An 18714-nucleotide genomic window follows, 5' to 3' on the forward strand; every position below is an offset into this window, starting at 1 on the left:
TCTTTTTTTGAAGCAAGAAAAGACAGCACGTCAGGATCCATCATGATCGCGATATCGTGATTTTATCTCTCGGCCGTAGAGCCCCACGGCAGCTGAGGGCATAACTGGTGCTAGCTTGTATACTGGAGACAGTCGGAGAACCTTTGAGTTATAGTCAAATCGATAAGGGGAATCCTGGACGGAAATCTTCAACATCCCGAGGATAACAATGGTGCAAAGTGAGCCATTGGTCCCTAAAAGCACGTAATCTGAGGGGGGCACGCCCTCATGGCTGGGCACGGCCCCGGGGTAAAAAGACTTGTTTGCGAGACATTTTCTGAACATAAATATGCCAGGGAAATGAGGTGCAAGTCCGCTTAAGGAGCCAATCAATGGATGTGATATGCATTCTGAGCTACTATAAGTCACTACGGACTAGAACGGGTCTATCAAACGTGATAACTAGGATATAAACACTTATTCTTTTTCGTAGTTGACCAAATTGTCACTGTGTTGACGAATCTGGATCAATTCAGAAGTCCCGCTAATTTACAATATTAATGTACACTTAGGTTCATCTAGGAACCTTCTCGAAATCAAAAACTAGCCATCTCAATCCAACTGGCCACAAATGCCAGTCGGCGTCCTCGATCCGCAGCCATACGGCGCGAGAACTCCTCAAAGTTGAGTTTCGCACCGTTACCACGTTCCTTATTTTCACGTTCTACCTGGTCCAAATAGACCCACCGAGCTAGAGTCCGGGACGAAGGTCGGCGTGGGGGAGGGGCTTGACGAGGCTGGTCATTGACCCGGTGAGGGGGTGGGAGTGGTTGCATAGGAGAAGGAGGAAGCTTAGGGGCTGTGGCTTCGGCTTCTGGGGATGAATGGGGAGAAGACGGCGCGGGAAGAGAGGTGATCCCGGGCTGGAGTCGGAGTTGAGCAGGGAGACCTGAGGTTGTGCTTGTGACTGGGGATTCCTCGGGGTCGGAGTCTGATTCATCGATGAGTACTGGTGTCATCTCTGCATGGGGGCGATGTTGTGGGAGTGTTGGATCGTAGTAAAGTGTGTCGTCTTCAACAGTGCGACTTGATGGTCCCGCATCGGATTCTTGGGAGGCAATGATGTCGTCGTCATAATCAGATGAGGCGGCGGATGCCATGTCGGAATCCCCAAAGGACTGTGTCTGCCCAAATCCAGCATCGCATTCGGGGTCGGCAAGATGAGTTGGCCGCACATCGTCTTCATCGTCATCTTCATGTTCGTCTTCATTACTATCATCATCTGAGGCGGTGGGCTCAAGCACTGGTTCGGCGTTGGCAGGTGCTAGGACTGGGCTTTGAATTGCGTAGCCAGCGCGCTGTAATAGATCATCAAGTGGCCGGTTATTGATAGTCTTCTCAAGCTCTTCCTCAGCTGGAGCATTTCCAGGCGGGGTACGTTTTGAAGGATCCTCCTTCCCCGCGAGTTCAATCTCGCGGGCCCAGACCTTGCGCTCAGCTCGTGTGCGATAGACTTCCATCAGAAGGTCCTCCTTTGGCTTGAACAGAATATCTAGAAGCTCATTGAATCCCTGTTGTGTGACCTGATACAAGATTTCTTTGCCGACGTCCTTTTCGACCTCGGGAATTTCGAAGCCACCCCATCGCTCGCCAACAGGGATACTCCGTGACGAAGTTGATGGGTTAGATCGAATGTCGTACTCGTCGTCATTGAGATCATCCTGGAATCGCACCTTGGACGAGGACCGCGAACGGAAAGAGGGTGGGCGCGATTCGGATTCATCTAGGTCTTCATCGCTGGAGCCATCGATGGCTGGATCCCTTTCGTACCCCTCAGGAACAGTGGCGCCATCTTCTTCGTCTGTATAAAACGCTCGGCGCCTCCAACGTTCGTCAATTCCACGCTGACGAGCGTCAAACACGCGTCTCTGATCATCTTCGCGCATTCTCTGATAAACTGCATCCGCGACGCGAGCCCGATCAATCGGGTCGGTGATTTCTCGAGCGGGAATATAGGTCCCAAGGGCTTCGATGATATCTTCTTCGAGAATGTGTTCAGTTGGAGGCCAGGTACCACTGGCCACCGATGAGCTAGATTGGTCCGATCCACTGGTCTCGCTGGCGCCATCTTCATGTTCTTCGTTGTCGTCATTCCGGTAACCCTCTATGATATCCGATGGACGCAGAGTAGGAGGAGTCTCAGTAGATGCTAGGCGGAGTGTGGATGGGAACAATGGTCTCATCCGACCAAACTGTGTTCTGACAGCAGCGTCGCCCACAACCAAATGTCGATCACCAGTGTCATCTCCGTCCTGTCGCAAGATGCCTCCATTGTCGACGACCTCCATGTCACCCTCAGAATTCATGCGTTTGCCTTCGCCTGTACGAGAACGTTCGCCTGCAGGGATATTGCCAGGGAATGCAGAGCTGATAGGCTGGCTACCGAGCACCACATCACGAGCTCCACCCTCGAAGAAGTCATCCTCCATGCCCGCGACAATATCCCTTGTAAGCTCCCGGCTAAGCGCATAGTAAGCCCTGAAAACCCGAAGGAAGTCCTTGCGTTCGACGAAGCCATCTCCGTCGATATCATAGCCACGGAATACACGTCGCAGCCTTTCGTCATTGCTTTTATTGTTGAGACTAGCTAAACCCTTCAGGAATTCTTCAAACCCGATAAGATTATCGCCATTGGTGTCATAGAATGCGAACATTCGGTCGTAAATGAGACTGGGAGGCGGTGGCCGAATAGAAGTATTAGGTACAAAGCATCGGTCGAATGTTTTGCGATCGATGGCCATGTGCAACTTGTTCGGGTCGTTCACCCACTCATGATTGGCCAAACAGCGGAACTGATCCCAGAGTGCATCAAGCTCTGTATTTTCGAAACTGCACTCTTTCATAAGACGTTTGGCAAGAGGTCGTGGAAGGCTACGGGGAAGCATGGAAGGCTTCCCAGGATACCATACAGGTTGCGATTGACGAGGGTTTCCTAAGAACGGGGCTGGAATCCGCACTTTATAGAATAGATGTGTCTTGATGTGGACTTGCATTGCCTCGCACGTCTCACACAGATCATAGTCGATGCAATTGGCGCATCGGTATCTGATACCCTGAATTGGCAGGGCACCGCAGCTGTTGCAAGTAACTCCACGATGGATATAGCCGTCTCTCCGCGCCTGATCCTCAGCGATGTGGTAAAGTAGGTTGAGCAAATTCTGGCCTTCCCTATTGGAAGGATCGTTGTTTCCATCACGCCACGAGAAGACACTTTGGTCATCCACCACCGTCTCACCGCCGTCAGGGTTTTGTTGAGGCGCAGACACGTCTGGAAATGTAGAGGTTGAAAGAGTGACACGTTCACCATTCTGTCGTCGCCGGCGCAGCTCCTCTCCATAATTTACATCTCCGTTGAAGCGGACCAAAGCCCTTTCAATACCAGCTCTGGAGATACCGCGGCGTTGAAGTTGCTCTGTCAAGTATGTTCTTTCCGGGGTGTCCTCTGGGAGAATATGTGCAGATGGGAAATCGAGGGCAAGGAAGGATTCAAGAAACGTATCCTCCATCATCTCGCGCATGCGCTCTGCATGAGCAGGCGGGACACCGACTTCTTCCATCAGCTGGTCGCGTGTTGCTAGCAGTGATGGAAGAAGGCCACTCTCCACGCGGCGTCCATCCTCTGTCTCTATGCGAAATGTCCCATATACACCATTCTGACGCTCTAGTTGTTCGAGATGGGTAATGGCTCGATAAGACGGGGTATCAGCGATTCCAAGCTCTTCAGCTTCGGTTGCTCTTGTACGGCGCACAGCATTTCGACGCCGGAGCGAAGTTGATGATGACTGGGAAAGGACATTATTGTGGACATAGAGAATTGCATACGCGGCAGCGACACCGGTAAAGAGGTAGAGAATAGGTCGATATCGTGCTAGTGAAACTGGCCCTGGGCGCGAGTCGGACATGACGGAGGTTTGGCGGAAGTTGAGCTAGCGGGAGCTGCACAAAAATGTTAGGAACATAAGGTGGTAGCTCATTCTGATCGCAGTTGGTTAAGCAGATCAAGTCAAGCCCTCAAAGTGTCAATCAAGACACTCAATTAATCGATGAACAGTGAGTCAACTGGAAAACATTTGTAAGGTTGAAACGTTGCTGACAAGACCCGGGCACCTGCACATGTATTGGCTTAGTAAGCTATACTTAGCCTGCCCGGGCCAGCCCTGGGACAGAGCCCCACAGCATACCTACCACGTACGAAGCTATAAGAGGCGACAAAGTTTTTGAGATGCAGACGACAGAGCGGTGATATTCTTCAATCCTTGTAGATAAATCAGCGGGTGGCATTTTATGCATACAACTTTGGCTGATCCGTGTCTGAGAAACCTACATGAACATTCTGTTCTTGATTGGATTTTGCAATATAAACAAAACTTCCTTTATACCCTGTATATATTTGATGGACTATTTGATATATTTATGGAATAAAAATAGACAAATTCAAGTTCAACCCCGATGCTAGATAGACCATAGTAATTTTCCATGCAAGTTTGTCGCTTTTCAAGAAAATGCAAATCTGTATCTTTTTGGTGTGTAGAGATTCAGCTTATAAATCATCGGTTGAGTTTGCTTTCACGGATGAAACAGCTGCTCAGCAAAGCAAAGAAGACCACACAAACCATGAAAGCGAATCCCTTGTTTGTAGACCAGCCATAAGAGTCCCGGACAATCCTGGCAGTTGCTGGGTCAAGGGTTCTGATAAAGTCCAGACTTTCTCGCACGCCCTCAACAATCCGATCAATATTCTTACTATCGCGTAGACCTGATTTCAATCGACTGCGCAAGGCCTGCTGAACGACAGTTGACGATAAAGAGAGACCAATCACGGATCCCAATGAGCGGAACAGATACGAGCAAGCGGTGACAACTGCCTGATCTTCATAAGTAGCGTTTGATACTGGCAGTGGTTAGTATACATCCAAAGTTTGTAGAGCAAGACCGGATGAGAACATACTCAAACCGATCAAGGTTGTGGTGACACCAATGCCATTGCCAAGTGCCGAAATTACCATTCCCAAGATCATGGGGACTGTACTAGCCACCACACCACCGGAGAACAGATATATGCAGAGCACACCCGTGGTCAGGAAAGTATATGCAGCAATGGTCAGCCAGTAGTACTTGCCATACCACTTCATCAACAATCCTGCCAACATGGATCCGGAGACACCAGATAGAATGCTTGGCAATAAACGCAGCCCTGCAGTTGTAGCAGAGACACCATCTACCGCTTGGAAGTATAAAGGGATATAGAACAGAGCGGCAATCCATCCCCCAAAGCTGAAGAAGTTGCAGCAGTAGCAAGCAAAGAATGTTCGGTTGAAGATGATGTGACCAGGCGCAAAGGGTTCGGCTGCTAGGTAGATCTCAACTAGAATAAAGATCACGAACAAGACAGCAGATACAGTCAGAGAGGCAATTGTCAAGGGTAATCTCCATGACACATTACTACCACGATCAAGACCAACCAGGAAACCAAGAATGGCGCCAATGAGGACTAAAGCCCCAAGGAAGTCGATGCGACGCAGCTTGGTCTTCCAATGGGCGCTCTCGCGCGGGGGCAGCTTGAGCAGGAACGATACGGCAATGAATGCAATAACGCAGAGAGGGACTTGCGCTAAAAACGCCCTAGGAAAAAACGTCAGATGGCGTAAGGATGTGTGGGCCTTGCATCATCCATACCAGCGCCAGCCAATGTAGTCAGAGAGAATTCCACCCAAGGGTGCACCGGTACCGGAACCTGTGGCATAGATGATATTGATGATACCCTGCCACAAGCCTCGATCGCGAAGAGGAACAATATCACTCATCAAAATGCTCACGACAGTGGTCATACCACCACCACCAATGCCTTGGAAAATCTGTTCGAAAATAGTCAGCATTACATTACATGATTCAGGCCTGAGATCGTATATGAACATACACGAGCAGCAATCAACTCATTAATATTTCGAGCCATACCACAACCCAAGCATCCGATGCCAAACACCGCATATGCAAATAGTAGACACGGCTTCCGACCAAAGATGTCGCTCAGTTTTCCATATAGAGGCTGGAAAGAAGTTAAAGTGAGAAAATAAGAAGTGGCAATCCAGCTGGTCAGATTGAGAGCCTTGAGATCGCTACCAATCTGACCATAACTGGCCATGATAATTGTCTGGTCTGCTGCCGACAAGAAGATCTGTAAATAGTGTCAGTCACTTTGGATTCAAAGAACGGAATGAATGATAAAGATTCCATACACCTAATGAGATGGCAGGAACGATATATTTGAGCTGCTTCTGCGCATCAAGAACAGGCTCTTTGCCTTGCCTCTCCGTCTGACCTGGATCGCCTGATTCCACATGGTAATCAGGGATCGTGCCGTTGGATACAGCGCTATTAGTAGAAGCAGATCCCAGCAACGGGGAAGTCTCGGTAGGAGAATTCTCTGGAGCCATTGTTGAGACTTGTTACGCCAAATCGCTCCAGATTGTCTTCAAGTCGAGAGAACTTGACTGAACGTCTTGTTGTACGGGGGAAAAACAAAGAAGACGAAAGAGCACCCAACCCCAAAATTCTCCACCGATAGCACGCCCCTCACTATATACCTGGGTAGGTACCCCCGCCCCCCCCGACTTACCCGTTGCGCCCAATCAAATGTACTCTTTCTTCGGACTGATGCCGCCCAGACCTTTGATCTGCAACATCGGCAACCTCTTGGCCTATAGCCCTATCTTGCTCATTTTATTACATTACCTCAATTACGGAACTATAGAGAAATTGAACGGTCGTAAGTTTGGCTATTGAATAGGTGGTATCTGAATATACAAATAATTCCAATTACCTAACTCCCAATTCCCCAAGTTCATGCTGTCGAAGGCATAGGAACTGGCCCACCAGGTGAGTCAGCCAGACGGGCAGTCAGAACCTCAACACCATCCTCAGTTACGAGAAGAGTGTGCTCGAACTGGGCTGACAGAGATCCGTCTTGAGTAGTGCTGGTCCAGTCATCGGGCCAAGTGCGGTCACGGTGGGTACCAATGTTGATCATAGGCTCAATTGTAAAGCACATACCGGGCTTAGCAGTTCCCACGGCCTTGTTCTTAGCATAATGAGGAATATTGGGTGCACAATGGAACAACTGGTTGATACCGTGGCCGCAGTAGCTTTTGACAACGCTGCAGTTACGGCCCTTGGCGTGCTTCTCAATGACATTTCCAGGTTCGCGGAACAGCATGCCAGGCTTGACGATGTCAATTGACTTATCCAAACATTCACGTGCGGTTTCCACCACTCGGACGGCGTCAGGGTCTGCAAGTGCCTTGTCTCCAACATAGTAGGTCTCGTTGATATCGCCATGGAATCCCTTGTGGTATAGAGTGACATCGATGTTGACAATGTCTCCATCCTTCAAGGGCCGTTGATCGGGAATACCGTGGCAGATGGTCTCGTTAACCGAGGTACATACGGACTTGGGGAAGTTCATGTAGTTCAACGGTGAGGGGTAAGACTATATATATGTTAGTATGGTATTATGCGACCAGAGAGTACCTCCTCATACATCACGCTCTATACAGGCCTTGTGGACAACCTCGTCGATGTAGTCCGTGGTGACACCAGGCTTCAATTCACGTGCAGCAGCATCCAAAACCTCACGAGCCAATCGGCAAACCTTGCGCATGGCCTCTTGCTCTTCCTTGTTCAGGATGGTGATGTTATGACGGCCGATGATCTTCTGCTCGGAGCGGGGAATACCATCGCGGGCATAGTCCGGGTGCGGGATCGTCTTGGGGATCGTTCGTTTGGCGGACAGAGGATAGACGGGTCTCAAAGAACCGCTGTAAGGGAAGGATGGGTACGGATTGAAGGTTCCGGTGGCTGGATCTGGTTCAGAAACTACCTTCGGAGGAAAAAGGTTGGTGAGGATATTACTCTTTTTGTGAATGGTCTTATGTTCGCTCTACAATAGATGGTCAGCCCTTGGTTTCCCACATAGAGGGGCGCTTTTGTTGCGCATCTTCCAGCCACATCGGAGTGCCTACCCAGCTTCTCTTGAAACAGTCCTGCGAACAGAAGAAACTGTCCGTGCCGCTCTTTAAACATGTCGGACATTGGAGGGTGCCTGCGTCGTTAGGGCAGTCCACACCCTTGCATTTGCGATTCCCAGCTTCAGCCATATTGAAATAGCAGGAGCGAAAATAAATAAGAATAAAATTGAGAGAATATGTAATAGAGAGTGGATTAAATGGCGGCCAAAACTTCAAGAAAATCCCCGCCGGCCGCAAGGCGATATGGAACTAAGCCTCATTTGGACTAGTATCCAATTGTCTGATATTTTCAGGCATCAAGGCATCAAATATAATGACTAATGTCGATCATCTCATTTAGGAATCTTGGAAGGGGCCGATCTCGCAGCACGTGATAACGACTTACTCTTCCGTTTCAGCACGTACCCGTTTGTATCTTGGACATTGACTAGGTACATGATGACTATTCCGAGGCAGAAAGTGGTTGTTGTAGGTGCTGGCCCAGTGGGAGCCTTAGCAGCCCTGTATGCTGCGTCAAGAGGCGACGAGGTGGAAGTATATGAGCTCCGTGGAGGTATGTCCTTCTGTCTTGTGTGACCTTTCTTTTTACCTTTGGGTGATCGCCATTGGGAACAATCCGCTTGTCATGGAGATACATGTCTCCAGTTGGAAATGGCTGGCTTTTATCAAGGCTCCATGTCTCGCAAGGTCCCTATCTCAACTCTTCCAATTAAGAGAAAGCCACCCCGATTAATCTCTATCACCATCTGCTACTATCTTGGGTACCCCTTGCACTTGTTCTGGCTCAGTTGTGATTCATTGCGAATTCTTCCGAACTGACGCCAATAATCCCTGCGCATCCGTAGATCTCCGAGACCCTACAACAGTGCCATTGAACTTTACCAAGTCTATCAACTTGGCACTCTCCGAACGTGGCATTACATCCATGACAAATTGTGGTCGGGATGATTTGATCGAAAATGTCCTCCGTGAAGCGATCCCTATGCACGGGCGGATGATCCATGGGCGAGATCGAGGAGATCTGTGGGAAGCTGCACAAGCCTATGACGTCCACGGCCGGGTGTGTACCGATCAACCGCTTGGCATTTGCCATTGTTAGTTACACTGCAGATCATATAGCTAACAACTATTACAAGGCCATTAATGCCATAGACCGAGGAACTCTCAACAATGCCCTCCTCGATGAGCTAGAAAAGACGCCCAACGTCAAGCTATTTTTCAACCACAAGCTCACGGGTGCAGACTTTCGCACCAACAAAGCCTGGTTTGAGCGCAGAATCCCCGGGGATACACCCGTGGCCGATGATGCTGGTGTAGCTGGTCGAGTACCGGAGATCGAGGTGTCCTTCGACTACCTCATCGGCGCCGATGGAGCACACTCCGCCGCGCGCTACCATCTAATGAAGTTCGCTCGTGTTGATTATCAGCAAGAGTACATCGATACTCTCTGGTGCGAGTTCCGCATTCCACCGTCGGAAGATGGGAACTTCCGTATCTCGCCAAACCACCTCCATATCTGGCCTGGGCGCGAGTTCATGTTCATAGCGCTACCATCAGCTGATAAGTCGTTCACATGTACCTTATTCGCACCATCATCGCACTACAACTTCCTCGAGACCTCACCGGAGGATCTGCATGGATTCTTCGATTCCCACTTCCCAGGCGTCTGCCCAGAGCTCATTGAGCCCGCGGCATTGAGTGAGCAGTTCGTCGCGAACCCGCATCTCCCACTGATCAGCATCAAGTGCAACCCCCACCACTTCAACTCCAGCATCGTCATCATCGGCGACGCAGCGCACGCCGTCCTGCCTTTCTACGGACAGGGACTAAATGCGGGTCTCGAGGATGTCCGGGTCCTCTTCGAGCAACTGGACAAACACGGAGTCTACGATCCCCACTCTAGCGTCTACACACGCGGCCTCAAGCGCCAGGCAGGATTCCAAGCCTACACAGATCAGCGTTGCGCTGACACGCATGCCATAAACGATCTGTCAAAGGAGAATTATCTGGAAATGCGCTCGGGCGTCAAATCGCCGCTCTACAAGCTACGCAAGACGATCGAAGAGACCATTGACCGCCATTTCCCCATTTTTGGCTGGAAAACGCAGTACGCCCGTGTCAGCTTCAGTAACCAGCGTTACTCCGAGGTAATTGAAGCTGTTCAGCATCAGAGCCAGGTGCTTGGTCTTGGTTTGAGCGGGGCTTTGGTTGCTAGTGTTGGTGCTTTGTCCATCTTGGCTTGGAAGTACCCGCAGTATCTCTCGCCGATGGGGTTGATTCGGTGCTCGCGGCATCTGGCTTGCGTCGGATTGAAAAACGTTCGGAACTTCATTCATGTGTAGAGCTGTTTTGCCAGATGAGTGAAATTTTGGTTGAATATGTGACGATATGCGAATTTTTGGAGGATTTTCAGTACATCTAATATATTACATGAGGAAGGAACACAGTACGATCAGCAGACTATGGTAGAAAGTATCGAGAGTATACAAGGATATTCCAAGATCCAAGCCTGAATTCTTGATCAAACTAATCACACTTGATTAACTAAAAATGCCTTTAATCCCAATATCTGATAGCACCGTCTAATCCACCAGTAACAACCTTACTGGATTCATGAGGATGCCAGTCCACGCAGGTGACAGCACCACCTTCCTTTCCACCAGCCTGGATCTTATGGTACATCTTGCCAGTCTTCCAATCCCAGAAGCAGACATAGCCCCCGCTGTCACCAGAAGCAAGGAACTGGCCATCAGGCGAGATCTTGAGGTCAACAGCGTATCCGGAAGTATTATGCCCAACAAAGCGCTTCTTCCGGTTTTGTCGGAATTTGTCCGTCGCGCTATAGACGACAATCTGGTTGTCGCCTGACTGGAAGGCGACATACTTGCCGTTCGGATGAGGCGCCGCACGAGTGAGCGCGAACATGTATGGCTCTGCAATGAACTTGATCGGGACAGGGATGCCGTATTCCCAAGCGCGCAGCGACTTGTCGTCTGAGGTGGAGATGAAGCGGCGATTGTCATCGACAAAAGTGAGGGTGTTGACAGCTGCCAGATGGTGGTCATACTCTTGGACCAGCTCGCCGGACCTGGTGTCGAATTGCACAATCTTCTTGTCGGACATACCAGCCAGGAACTCGTGTGAGTGTTCTGCGCTGGGGTTGAAGCGGACGACGTGCGGTGTCTTGCCCGTGGAGAACCGGCCAAGGCATTTGCCGTATTCGGTATCCCAGAGCTTGATCTGTCGGTCGTATGAACCAGTAAGGAACGTCTTTCCAGATGGGTGGAAGTCCGTGTCCGAGATTGACTTGGTATGGCCGGAGAAAGTGCGCAAGAGTTCCCGAGAGTGATACACATCCCAGAGCTTGGCCTTTCCATCGGCTGCTGACGAAAGCAGCAAGTGACCAGACTTGGGGATGAATCGAAGAGAAGTGATCGGCTTGGTGTGCGACTTCCAAGTTTGCACAAGCTTTTTCGGTACGTAGTTCTTGGTGGTTCCGGGCTCTTTGCGCAAATCGATATCCAGGTCCTGGGGCACATGCATGTATGTCCGGCCCTGGTAGTCGTACTGCTCTGATCCGTGGAACTCAGTGGTTTCTTGCTTGGAGAAGTCGCCTTCGTAGTCGGTGGCATCCTTGCTCATGGCCGGCATAGGGGCCGTTGTAGTCAGCGTCTCGTCTTCCTCTTCGACATATTCCTCGTCGCTACCAAGCGCGCGCTCATCTCCCTCAGCAACCTCCACGTAGTCATATTGCTGATCATTTTGGTATTTCGCCCAGGGTCCCAGATATGCGCCGTCTCCTTCCACAATACTCGAGTCGCCCTTCTTTTGCCGCTTTGTCCGCCAGTTTGCGGACGCGCTCTTACTTGGCTTAATTTGCACAACGTCCCGACCTCCGTATTGCGCCGCATTTTCGAGGTTTCCAATAAATTGGCCCGGTTGTGTGGGATTGCGCGTGTATCCCAGACTTTGGAACGTTCGATGTTGCGCAGCAAATGTGGACTCGCTGATAGCTGCTTCTTCGGCAAATCCTGTCGGAACATTCTTTCTTTTAATACCGTTTCCTGGACCTGCTGGCTTGAACGGGTTTACGGGTCCCTGAGCAGGCTGTGTAAGATCATCGTATGTGGCATTGTAGGTGAGGGCTTGGGAAGAGGCGTTGGCGAGGGCCAACTGCATGTGCGCTTGATCCTGTAGGATTGTTAGTCTTATCTGTTCGTCATGGCTGAGGCGCAAAGAATAAGAGAAGACTTGGGAAAGCGGGTGATTATGGGGTGACCAAACCTCTGTATTGACCTCTGGTGCAGCAATGACCTTAGTCGCGGTCGTCACAGACGAGCTGGGCACAGTTGTGGCGTCATCGTCGCTGGAGTCATAACCAAGACCTAATAAGGCAGACATGGCTGCTATGTTAAAGACACTAAGAATGCGCAGTACTCAATTCCCCTTCGCAACAAGCTGGGGTTGAATGTGGCTGGTGAATGGTAGGTGGTGGAGGATGGGATTTTTACGGGCGTCGGGAGACCCCCGATACGAAGGCCCGCGGAACAGCCACCGCAGCCAAGCTCTATTAGCCCCCAGTGCAGCTTCGATCTTAGCTAGGTGCGCATCTCAGTTTTGCCTCCAGTTTTCTACAATTGCTACACCAATTTGATGGTCATGGTATTTCTCAACAAGGAACCAGTTAAACTTTAGAAACCTTGGGTATCGTACGCTCTTCATTGCCAACCGCATAGGAGGTATATACAACTCAACACGCCGAAAGACACAGCAAGATTAACACAGAAGAAAAGTTAAAAACAAAGCAGAAGATAGCAGAAAGCACATGCACCACCACGAGTCAATCATACAGTGTCTCGAATCAATCCAGCTCACATCCCCGGCTCGAGACACCCCAAAGGAAATATCTATTACTTCTCATTGCTGTACTCGTACCAGCACATATTTCAAGACTGAAAGAATTCGTTGCTCATCCATGGTCATGGCCGCCCAGCAGATAAGAAATCACTTCGATATACCGACTTATATGGCATAGCAGTCGTCTTGAGGCCGTCGTCATATTCGAGAATTGGGTGATAGTCCGAGAAGAACATCAAGAGAACACTGACCCAGGAACTCACAACGGCTCATCAACGGATGGTCCCTCAATCTAGCCGGGACGACCATGACGCATCGCATGTTCGGTCTTTTCCCGCAGTCAGTGGCCCTCATCGCGGATCAGGGCAACAATCATGCTATAAAGGTAGAAGAAGAACATGAGGAGGTGGAATCCAAGCTTGATGAAGGATTCCTAAACACAATCTCGAGTCAGTCATTGCGCTGCAGATTGCGACCCAAGAAACCGAACTAACCTTCTTGTGCACGTTCAGCTTGCGGAAAATCTCGGTCGCATCCAAAAGATGCTGGTTCTCGTAGATCCTATATTTCCAGAAACGACTCGGTTAACCTTGTGCTTGGGAGGGGTTGGCAATACTCGGAGAGCTTCGAACGTACTTCTTGGCGTTGAACAACACGAGAGGCAGGTTCAGCACGAGAGCGAGCCAGTACCCGTTGATCAGGAAGAGGAAGGTCAGGAAGGCGTGGACAGCGGCTTCGGGGATGATGTAGGCGTTAAGGCGGTTGCAAAGATCGATAGGGTTGATGTAATCGCTGGAAAAAAATGGAAAAAAGTGTCAGCTTGCATTCGAGAGTATACAGGGACTAAAGGCAGTTGCTTTGGATAGACAACTGGAAAGACTTACCATTCGAGATCACTGTACATAATCGTGAAGAATACCTGGAGGAAGAGGTTGACGGCGTTGATCAAGACCGACAACAAGTAAAGCCATGCTTCACCAGACATCATTGCGAGAGTGACCTGACGTCAAGTATAATTGACAGTAATTCAATTGCTAGAGAATATGAGCCAACTGTCTGCGACAAATGTGGGTTGAGGTCAAGGTGGATTGAAGAGGCCGGAATTGGAGATGTTTGTGGGGTTCTGCGGCCCAAGGAAGACAGAGGAATCACACAGAGTCATGTCCGAAGAGGGGTCAAAGCTCACTCACCAATAAGAAAATGGACTTAAGCTGATGGAGGCGAAAAGAACAAAAGCAGAGTTGGGGTGGGATCGAAAGAGGGAGTTTCGAGATTAGCGAATTGCACCTGAAGGGGTCGGCGGTGTCGGGAGGGCTGGTCATCATTAGCGCAACCCGAAAACGGGGGCTGGTAACGTACATGCACAGTTTAGATAAGGAACAAATTTAAGATGCGAAGATGTCGAAAGAAAATTATTGCTAATAGCAGGCACTCAGGTACGGGAGTTGGGGAGCATGTAGGTGGGTAAGGCCATTCCTGACCTGAACCTTGGAACAAGCTTTGTAGAAGGATGACGTTTTGACACGTGAGCTCTAGACTGGTTCAAAAACTCGTGAGGATTACTGTCTATATACATAACTATATATAACGTAGCATACTTCCCTGCGCCTTTCAAGATTCTTTCCCCCTAGCAGTGAGCGCCATACAACGGATAAAAAGAAGGAGCTGTAACCCGATGGTGCCAACCCGGTGTATGGCAACAAAGAAAAGGAGTTGCTCATCGCTTCTCGACAAGTAGGAAATGCATTGCACTGTATGCGATGATGATGAAGGCCCCAGAAATGACTGCCAGCCCGATAACATCACTCCAATAGGCCTGGGTGTCAAAGCCGAATGCGCTCAAGATAGAGGCACCGGGGACTTCAATATCCAAACCGTACTTGTGATCAATCAAGGTGAGGAAAGTCACCTCGTTGACAATCAAGGCCTCGAAACCATAGTGGAAAATGGATAGCTGATACTGTTGTTAGTCTGGAACAAAAATCACTTAGGTTAAAGGAAAACTTACAGTTTGCAGCCACAATGCTGACTTAGGGATCGCATCGTGATTCAGCAGAAGACCGGCGAAGAGCAAACTGAAAAGCATTACCAAACTACCGATAAGATTGGCGACTCCGCCATCACGCAAAATGATGCCGATGAAGAGGCAAATGTTGGCTGCTGCAAGATTGAAAAGGACCAAAACCAGCAAAAAGCGGAAGAACTCGGGCCATGCCGGAATCAGACCAGTCATGGGGTATACGATGATACCCATGATGATAGGAGGAATCAGCCTCAGAGGAACGATATCAAACACAACCTTGGATGCGAAGTATGTCACCGGATGATAGTAACCATTGGCACGCTCACGTACGAACAAAAGCCGCTCCGTGGAGAACACGTTGAGACTAGTCAAAGTACTGAAACCAAACAGAGCCAAGATAAAGAAGAAGAGACCAAGACGATTCTGGAAGCCTTTGATATCATCAGTGAGGCCATAGAAGAGAAATCCTGATAAGACAGCGAGAAGAATTGCAATTGCGTAATGGGTGAGCATCAGCATGGGGTTTCGATAAAGATTACGCCATGTCCGCTGAGACAGGATGATGAACTGCCGCATCAGGCCAACTCGGGCGTAGCCCTTAGACTGTATCACAGTATCCGACAACATGGGTGAATTTGGTGAACCGTTCGAAGCCTGGGCATTCTGAACGGCGGTCAAAATCTCATCATGCACAAAATGGCAAACATCAGAATCTGCGTAGCTGGCGACTAGTAGGTCGAGATCACTTTGCCCAGGTGCCGGAGGAGGCAACTGATCGGGATCATCAAGAATTTGCGGAGGCACATTGCCTTGTTGACGAGAAAGACGCAGCCACTGTTGATGATTCTCAGCTACATCCAATGTAGCACTCTCGTCGTCTGTCTTTGGAGTGATTGGCCGCTCAGCATGGTGCTTCCGGGAGTAAAGCTGGCGATCTTGCTGCTGTTTTAGAGATACCTGGCGTTTGCTTTTGGGTCTCCGGGTCGCCTCGGCACCGCTTGAGTTGTCTTCGGTGCTCTGGATAGACGCGCTGTTAATAGACTTGACGGCTCTGAGACTGCTAGAGGCAGTTTTGGGCGGACCAGTGCGCCCATCCACCGCCAATGTTACATCATCTGTATATGATGAATGTGCGCCACCGGCGTGCATTGTAAGGTCGACAAGGTAATCCGCAATATTGAATCCCGGGGGACAGGAGTAGCCCATACGGTCAAAATACTGCTGGCAGGATGAAAATGGGCCAGAATAGACAGTGCGTCCTTCAGCGAGAAGGATGAGTCGGTCAAATAGGGCAACAATATTCGAGCGAGGTTGGTGGATGGTGAAGATTACAGTGCGGTTGTATGTCTTAGCCAGTGTCACTAGACATTCAACCACATTGAACGCATTGTAGGCATCCAATCCACTGGTGGGTTCATCCAGGAACAGGATACTTGGACTGGTGACCAGCTCACACGCAATCCCGACTCGGCGTTTCTCTCCACCGGAAATGCCACGACCATTACCCTCTTCCGAGCCAATCAATTGATCCTTGATGTGGTAGATTCCAAGTTGCTTTTCGACCTCGACGACTCTTTGCTCTTTAGCTGCCCGGCTCATATCCCGGGGAAGTCTGAGGAGGGCGCTTGTCAAGATGGTCTCATGGACTGTCAAGGTGGCAAGCATTGTGTCTTCTTGGTCGACAAAGCCAACCATAGATCGAAAGTCATTATCATCAATCTTCTCACCGTTGACATAGAAATCTCCATTCACTGAGCCACGCTTGTTCTTTCGTGCCAGGATATCAAGGAATGAAGTTTTTCCAGCACCAGATGCTCCCATAATGGCTGTGATTTGACCTGGTATGGAGGCGCCTCGGATACCAGAGAGAATCTCTTTGCCGTTTAGTGTGTATGTTACATTATCCCAGTACAAAGCCATAGGGCGATAGTCTGCCATGAGTTTGGCAGATTCATCGTCCGAATCATCCGAGAGCGACAGGCGAAGGTAGCTGCGGCGCGCAGCACGACGAGACAGATACCAAACGATCAGGATGACAGCGACCACAAATAGTGAACTTCCCGCAATCACGCCGGCAATCAGCGGAGTGTTGATTTTCTTCACGGGGCGCTGGTATCCTGGTTCGTCAGTCTTGTACATGCACTCCCCTGAATCACATGACAAGAAGATACTGGGATCACCGAAGACGCTCGCAATCAGTCCATTCATTTGAGGTTCGGAGAAAACGCTCTGGGTACCCTCCAAGGTTGATTTGGTATCGAAGGTAGCCGGACCCTTGATCATTTGATCAAGAAAATCGCTCAGATCAATAGAGCCATTCTCGCCACAGAGGAAACGGCCCGGAATACATTTGCACTGAAGGTGCTCACACTTGTAGTGAGTTGTATTGGAAGCGTAGTCTGTTTCCATGTTCCATTTGCAAGTGTCTAGGCCGCAATAGAATGACTCTTTCTGGTCGACCCAAAATTGGAAGCTACATGTCTCATCTTCGGCTTTGCAAGAGAAAGTTACTTGGGGCTTGCGGCCGTCGAGCTGTTTCAAGATCGCACGGTTGGTCACATCGCACATTTGAAAGTTCTCCTTGACCGTGACACCTTGCTTGTGACACACGCCCCCTTGATTTTCTGGCATCATAGCATTGCAGGCATCATCCGAGTCACAGACATTGCAGTTGATGCCTTTCCAGCCATCCTTGCATTGACAGGTATTGGTATCACGCTGCGGTCGGTTCAAGTCGTCGGCCAATGAACCGCATAGGGGAATCGAACAGTCGTCGCCTCCAAATCCGGGGGGACATGAGCATTTGCCGTTGAAGTTGTTGCAATCCGCAAAATGAGTGCAGTTATAGTTGTCGAGCTGGCAGTTAAAGCAAGCCGGACACTCGGGACATCCGGGTGGCCGATCATCGAAGATGGAATATTGTGCAGCGAGGTTTGCGTCGGAAAATTCGCTCCATGCTTGAGCAGATCCCAGTAAAGGATTTAATGTGAGAAGCGAAAGAGTTATTGCGCCAGTCAAGCGCATCTTGTGCAGGAGAGAAGCAGCGCGATCTGATACGCAGCGATACCGACAATCAAGAGAGAAATGCGGGGCGGACCGCCGAATTGATCAAAATAGAGAATCGATGCGGAGCATATAGTTGAAGTGAAAGATAGAGACAGGGAGGCAAGTTTGGAGGTTGAGAAGCAGGAAGCGGAGAGAGGGTGAGATTGGCCCACAGGCGATGACGCGGGCGGAGAAGCGAGAGGCTGGGGGCTGCTGCATGGGCGTCAGGAACCCGCAGGCAGGTGGCCCGGACAATTGCTGAGGTTGACTATAAGGATTTTCTTTGTACTTTCATTCTACGACTATAAAGCTACAATGTAGATACTCCATGAATTTCAGCTTTTCCTCACGGGGAACAATATTTCTTCCTCTAATAGCTGCCCAGGTGGCTCAATGCGGGGAAACACGTGATGCCACCAGGAGATACATCATCAATTGAGCGACGAAGGGCAGAAAGAAAAATTTGTCTTGAACATAGTACTTCTTTGCTACAGCCACTGGGTAGCCTTGCTTTCTTACTGTCCAAGGGAACCCGAGGTCGTTGAGCTATGTGTAAAGTGTGGGCAATTGCCCGAAGGACTCCATGAGCGCCATCATCTCGTTTTGACTCTATCCGTTGGGTAGTATCAACCTTCGATATCGGATTCCAATATTGCGGCATGTTAGACGCCAGCCAAGGTTTGCTTAAGTACATTGGCTATCTATGGGGATCGGTTTATATTCACT

At 49.7% G+C, this 18714-nt stretch overlaps 7 protein-coding genes across 7 annotated transcripts; 1 reads left to right on the forward strand and 6 right to left on the reverse strand.

Annotated features, from left to right (window-relative positions):
- Positions 1 to 575: 575 nt before the first annotated feature.
- N7500_004952 (EF hand domain protein) lies at positions 576 to 3941 on the reverse strand (the record flags this gene model as incomplete). Its single annotated transcript, XM_056676097.1, has 1 exon — positions 576 to 3941. The coding sequence occupies one exon, from the start codon at positions 3939 to 3941 to the stop codon at positions 576 to 578; it is 3366 nt and encodes a 1121-aa protein (XP_056531097.1).
- A 645-nt stretch (positions 3942 to 4586) lies between these two features.
- N7500_004953 (putative MFS multidrug transporter) lies at positions 4587 to 6473 on the reverse strand (the record flags this gene model as incomplete). Its single annotated transcript, XM_056676098.1, has 5 exons — positions 4587 to 4930; positions 4988 to 5661; positions 5716 to 5894; positions 5957 to 6214; positions 6276 to 6473. 5 exons carry the CDS (start codon positions 6471 to 6473, stop codon positions 4587 to 4589), a joined length of 1653 nt encoding a protein of 550 aa, XP_056531098.1.
- Positions 6474 to 6880: 407 nt separating this feature from the next.
- N7500_004954 (methionine aminopeptidase MAP1) lies at positions 6881 to 8192 on the reverse strand (the record flags this gene model as incomplete). The annotated part of the gene is made up of 3 exons (XM_056676099.1): positions 6881 to 7525; positions 7577 to 7975; positions 8058 to 8192. The coding sequence occupies 3 exons, from the start codon at positions 8190 to 8192 to the stop codon at positions 6881 to 6883; spliced, it is 1179 nt and encodes a 392-aa protein (XP_056531099.1).
- Positions 8193 to 8501: 309 nt separating this feature from the next.
- bna4 (kynurenine 3-monooxygenase) lies at positions 8502 to 10405 on the forward strand (the record flags this gene model as incomplete). Its single annotated transcript, XM_056676100.1, has 3 exons — positions 8502 to 8616; positions 8909 to 9123; positions 9200 to 10405. 3 exons carry the CDS (start codon positions 8502 to 8504, stop codon positions 10403 to 10405), a joined length of 1536 nt encoding a protein of 511 aa, XP_056531100.1.
- A 214-nt stretch (positions 10406 to 10619) lies between these two features.
- Positions 10620 to 12464, reverse strand: N7500_004956 (WD40 repeat domain-containing protein; the record flags this gene model as incomplete). Its single annotated transcript, XM_056676101.1, has 1 exon — positions 10620 to 12464. One exon carries the CDS (start codon positions 12462 to 12464, stop codon positions 10620 to 10622), a length of 1845 nt encoding a protein of 614 aa, XP_056531101.1.
- Positions 12465 to 13260: 796 nt separating this feature from the next.
- On the reverse strand, positions 13261 to 13908 carry N7500_004957 (cornichon family protein; the record flags this gene model as incomplete). The annotated part of the gene is made up of 4 exons (XM_056676102.1): positions 13261 to 13353; positions 13415 to 13481; positions 13557 to 13712; positions 13805 to 13908. The coding sequence occupies 4 exons, from the start codon at positions 13906 to 13908 to the stop codon at positions 13261 to 13263; spliced, it is 420 nt and encodes a 139-aa protein (XP_056531102.1).
- Positions 13909 to 14637: 729 nt separating this feature from the next.
- Positions 14638 to 17967, reverse strand: N7500_004958 (putative ATP-dependent permease ADP1; the record flags this gene model as incomplete). Its single annotated transcript, XM_056676103.1, has 2 exons — positions 14638 to 14874; positions 14929 to 17967. The coding sequence occupies 2 exons, from the start codon at positions 17965 to 17967 to the stop codon at positions 14638 to 14640; spliced, it is 3276 nt and encodes a 1091-aa protein (XP_056531103.1).
- Positions 17968 to 18714: the final 747 nt, after the last annotated feature.

The sequence above is a fragment of the Penicillium coprophilum genome (genome assembly GCF_028826855.1).
Source record: "Penicillium coprophilum strain IBT 35676 chromosome Unknown utg000004l_segment0_segment0, whole genome shotgun sequence".
In the NCBI taxonomy this organism is placed as follows: Eukaryota; Fungi; Ascomycota; class Eurotiomycetes; order Eurotiales; family Aspergillaceae; genus Penicillium; species Penicillium coprophilum.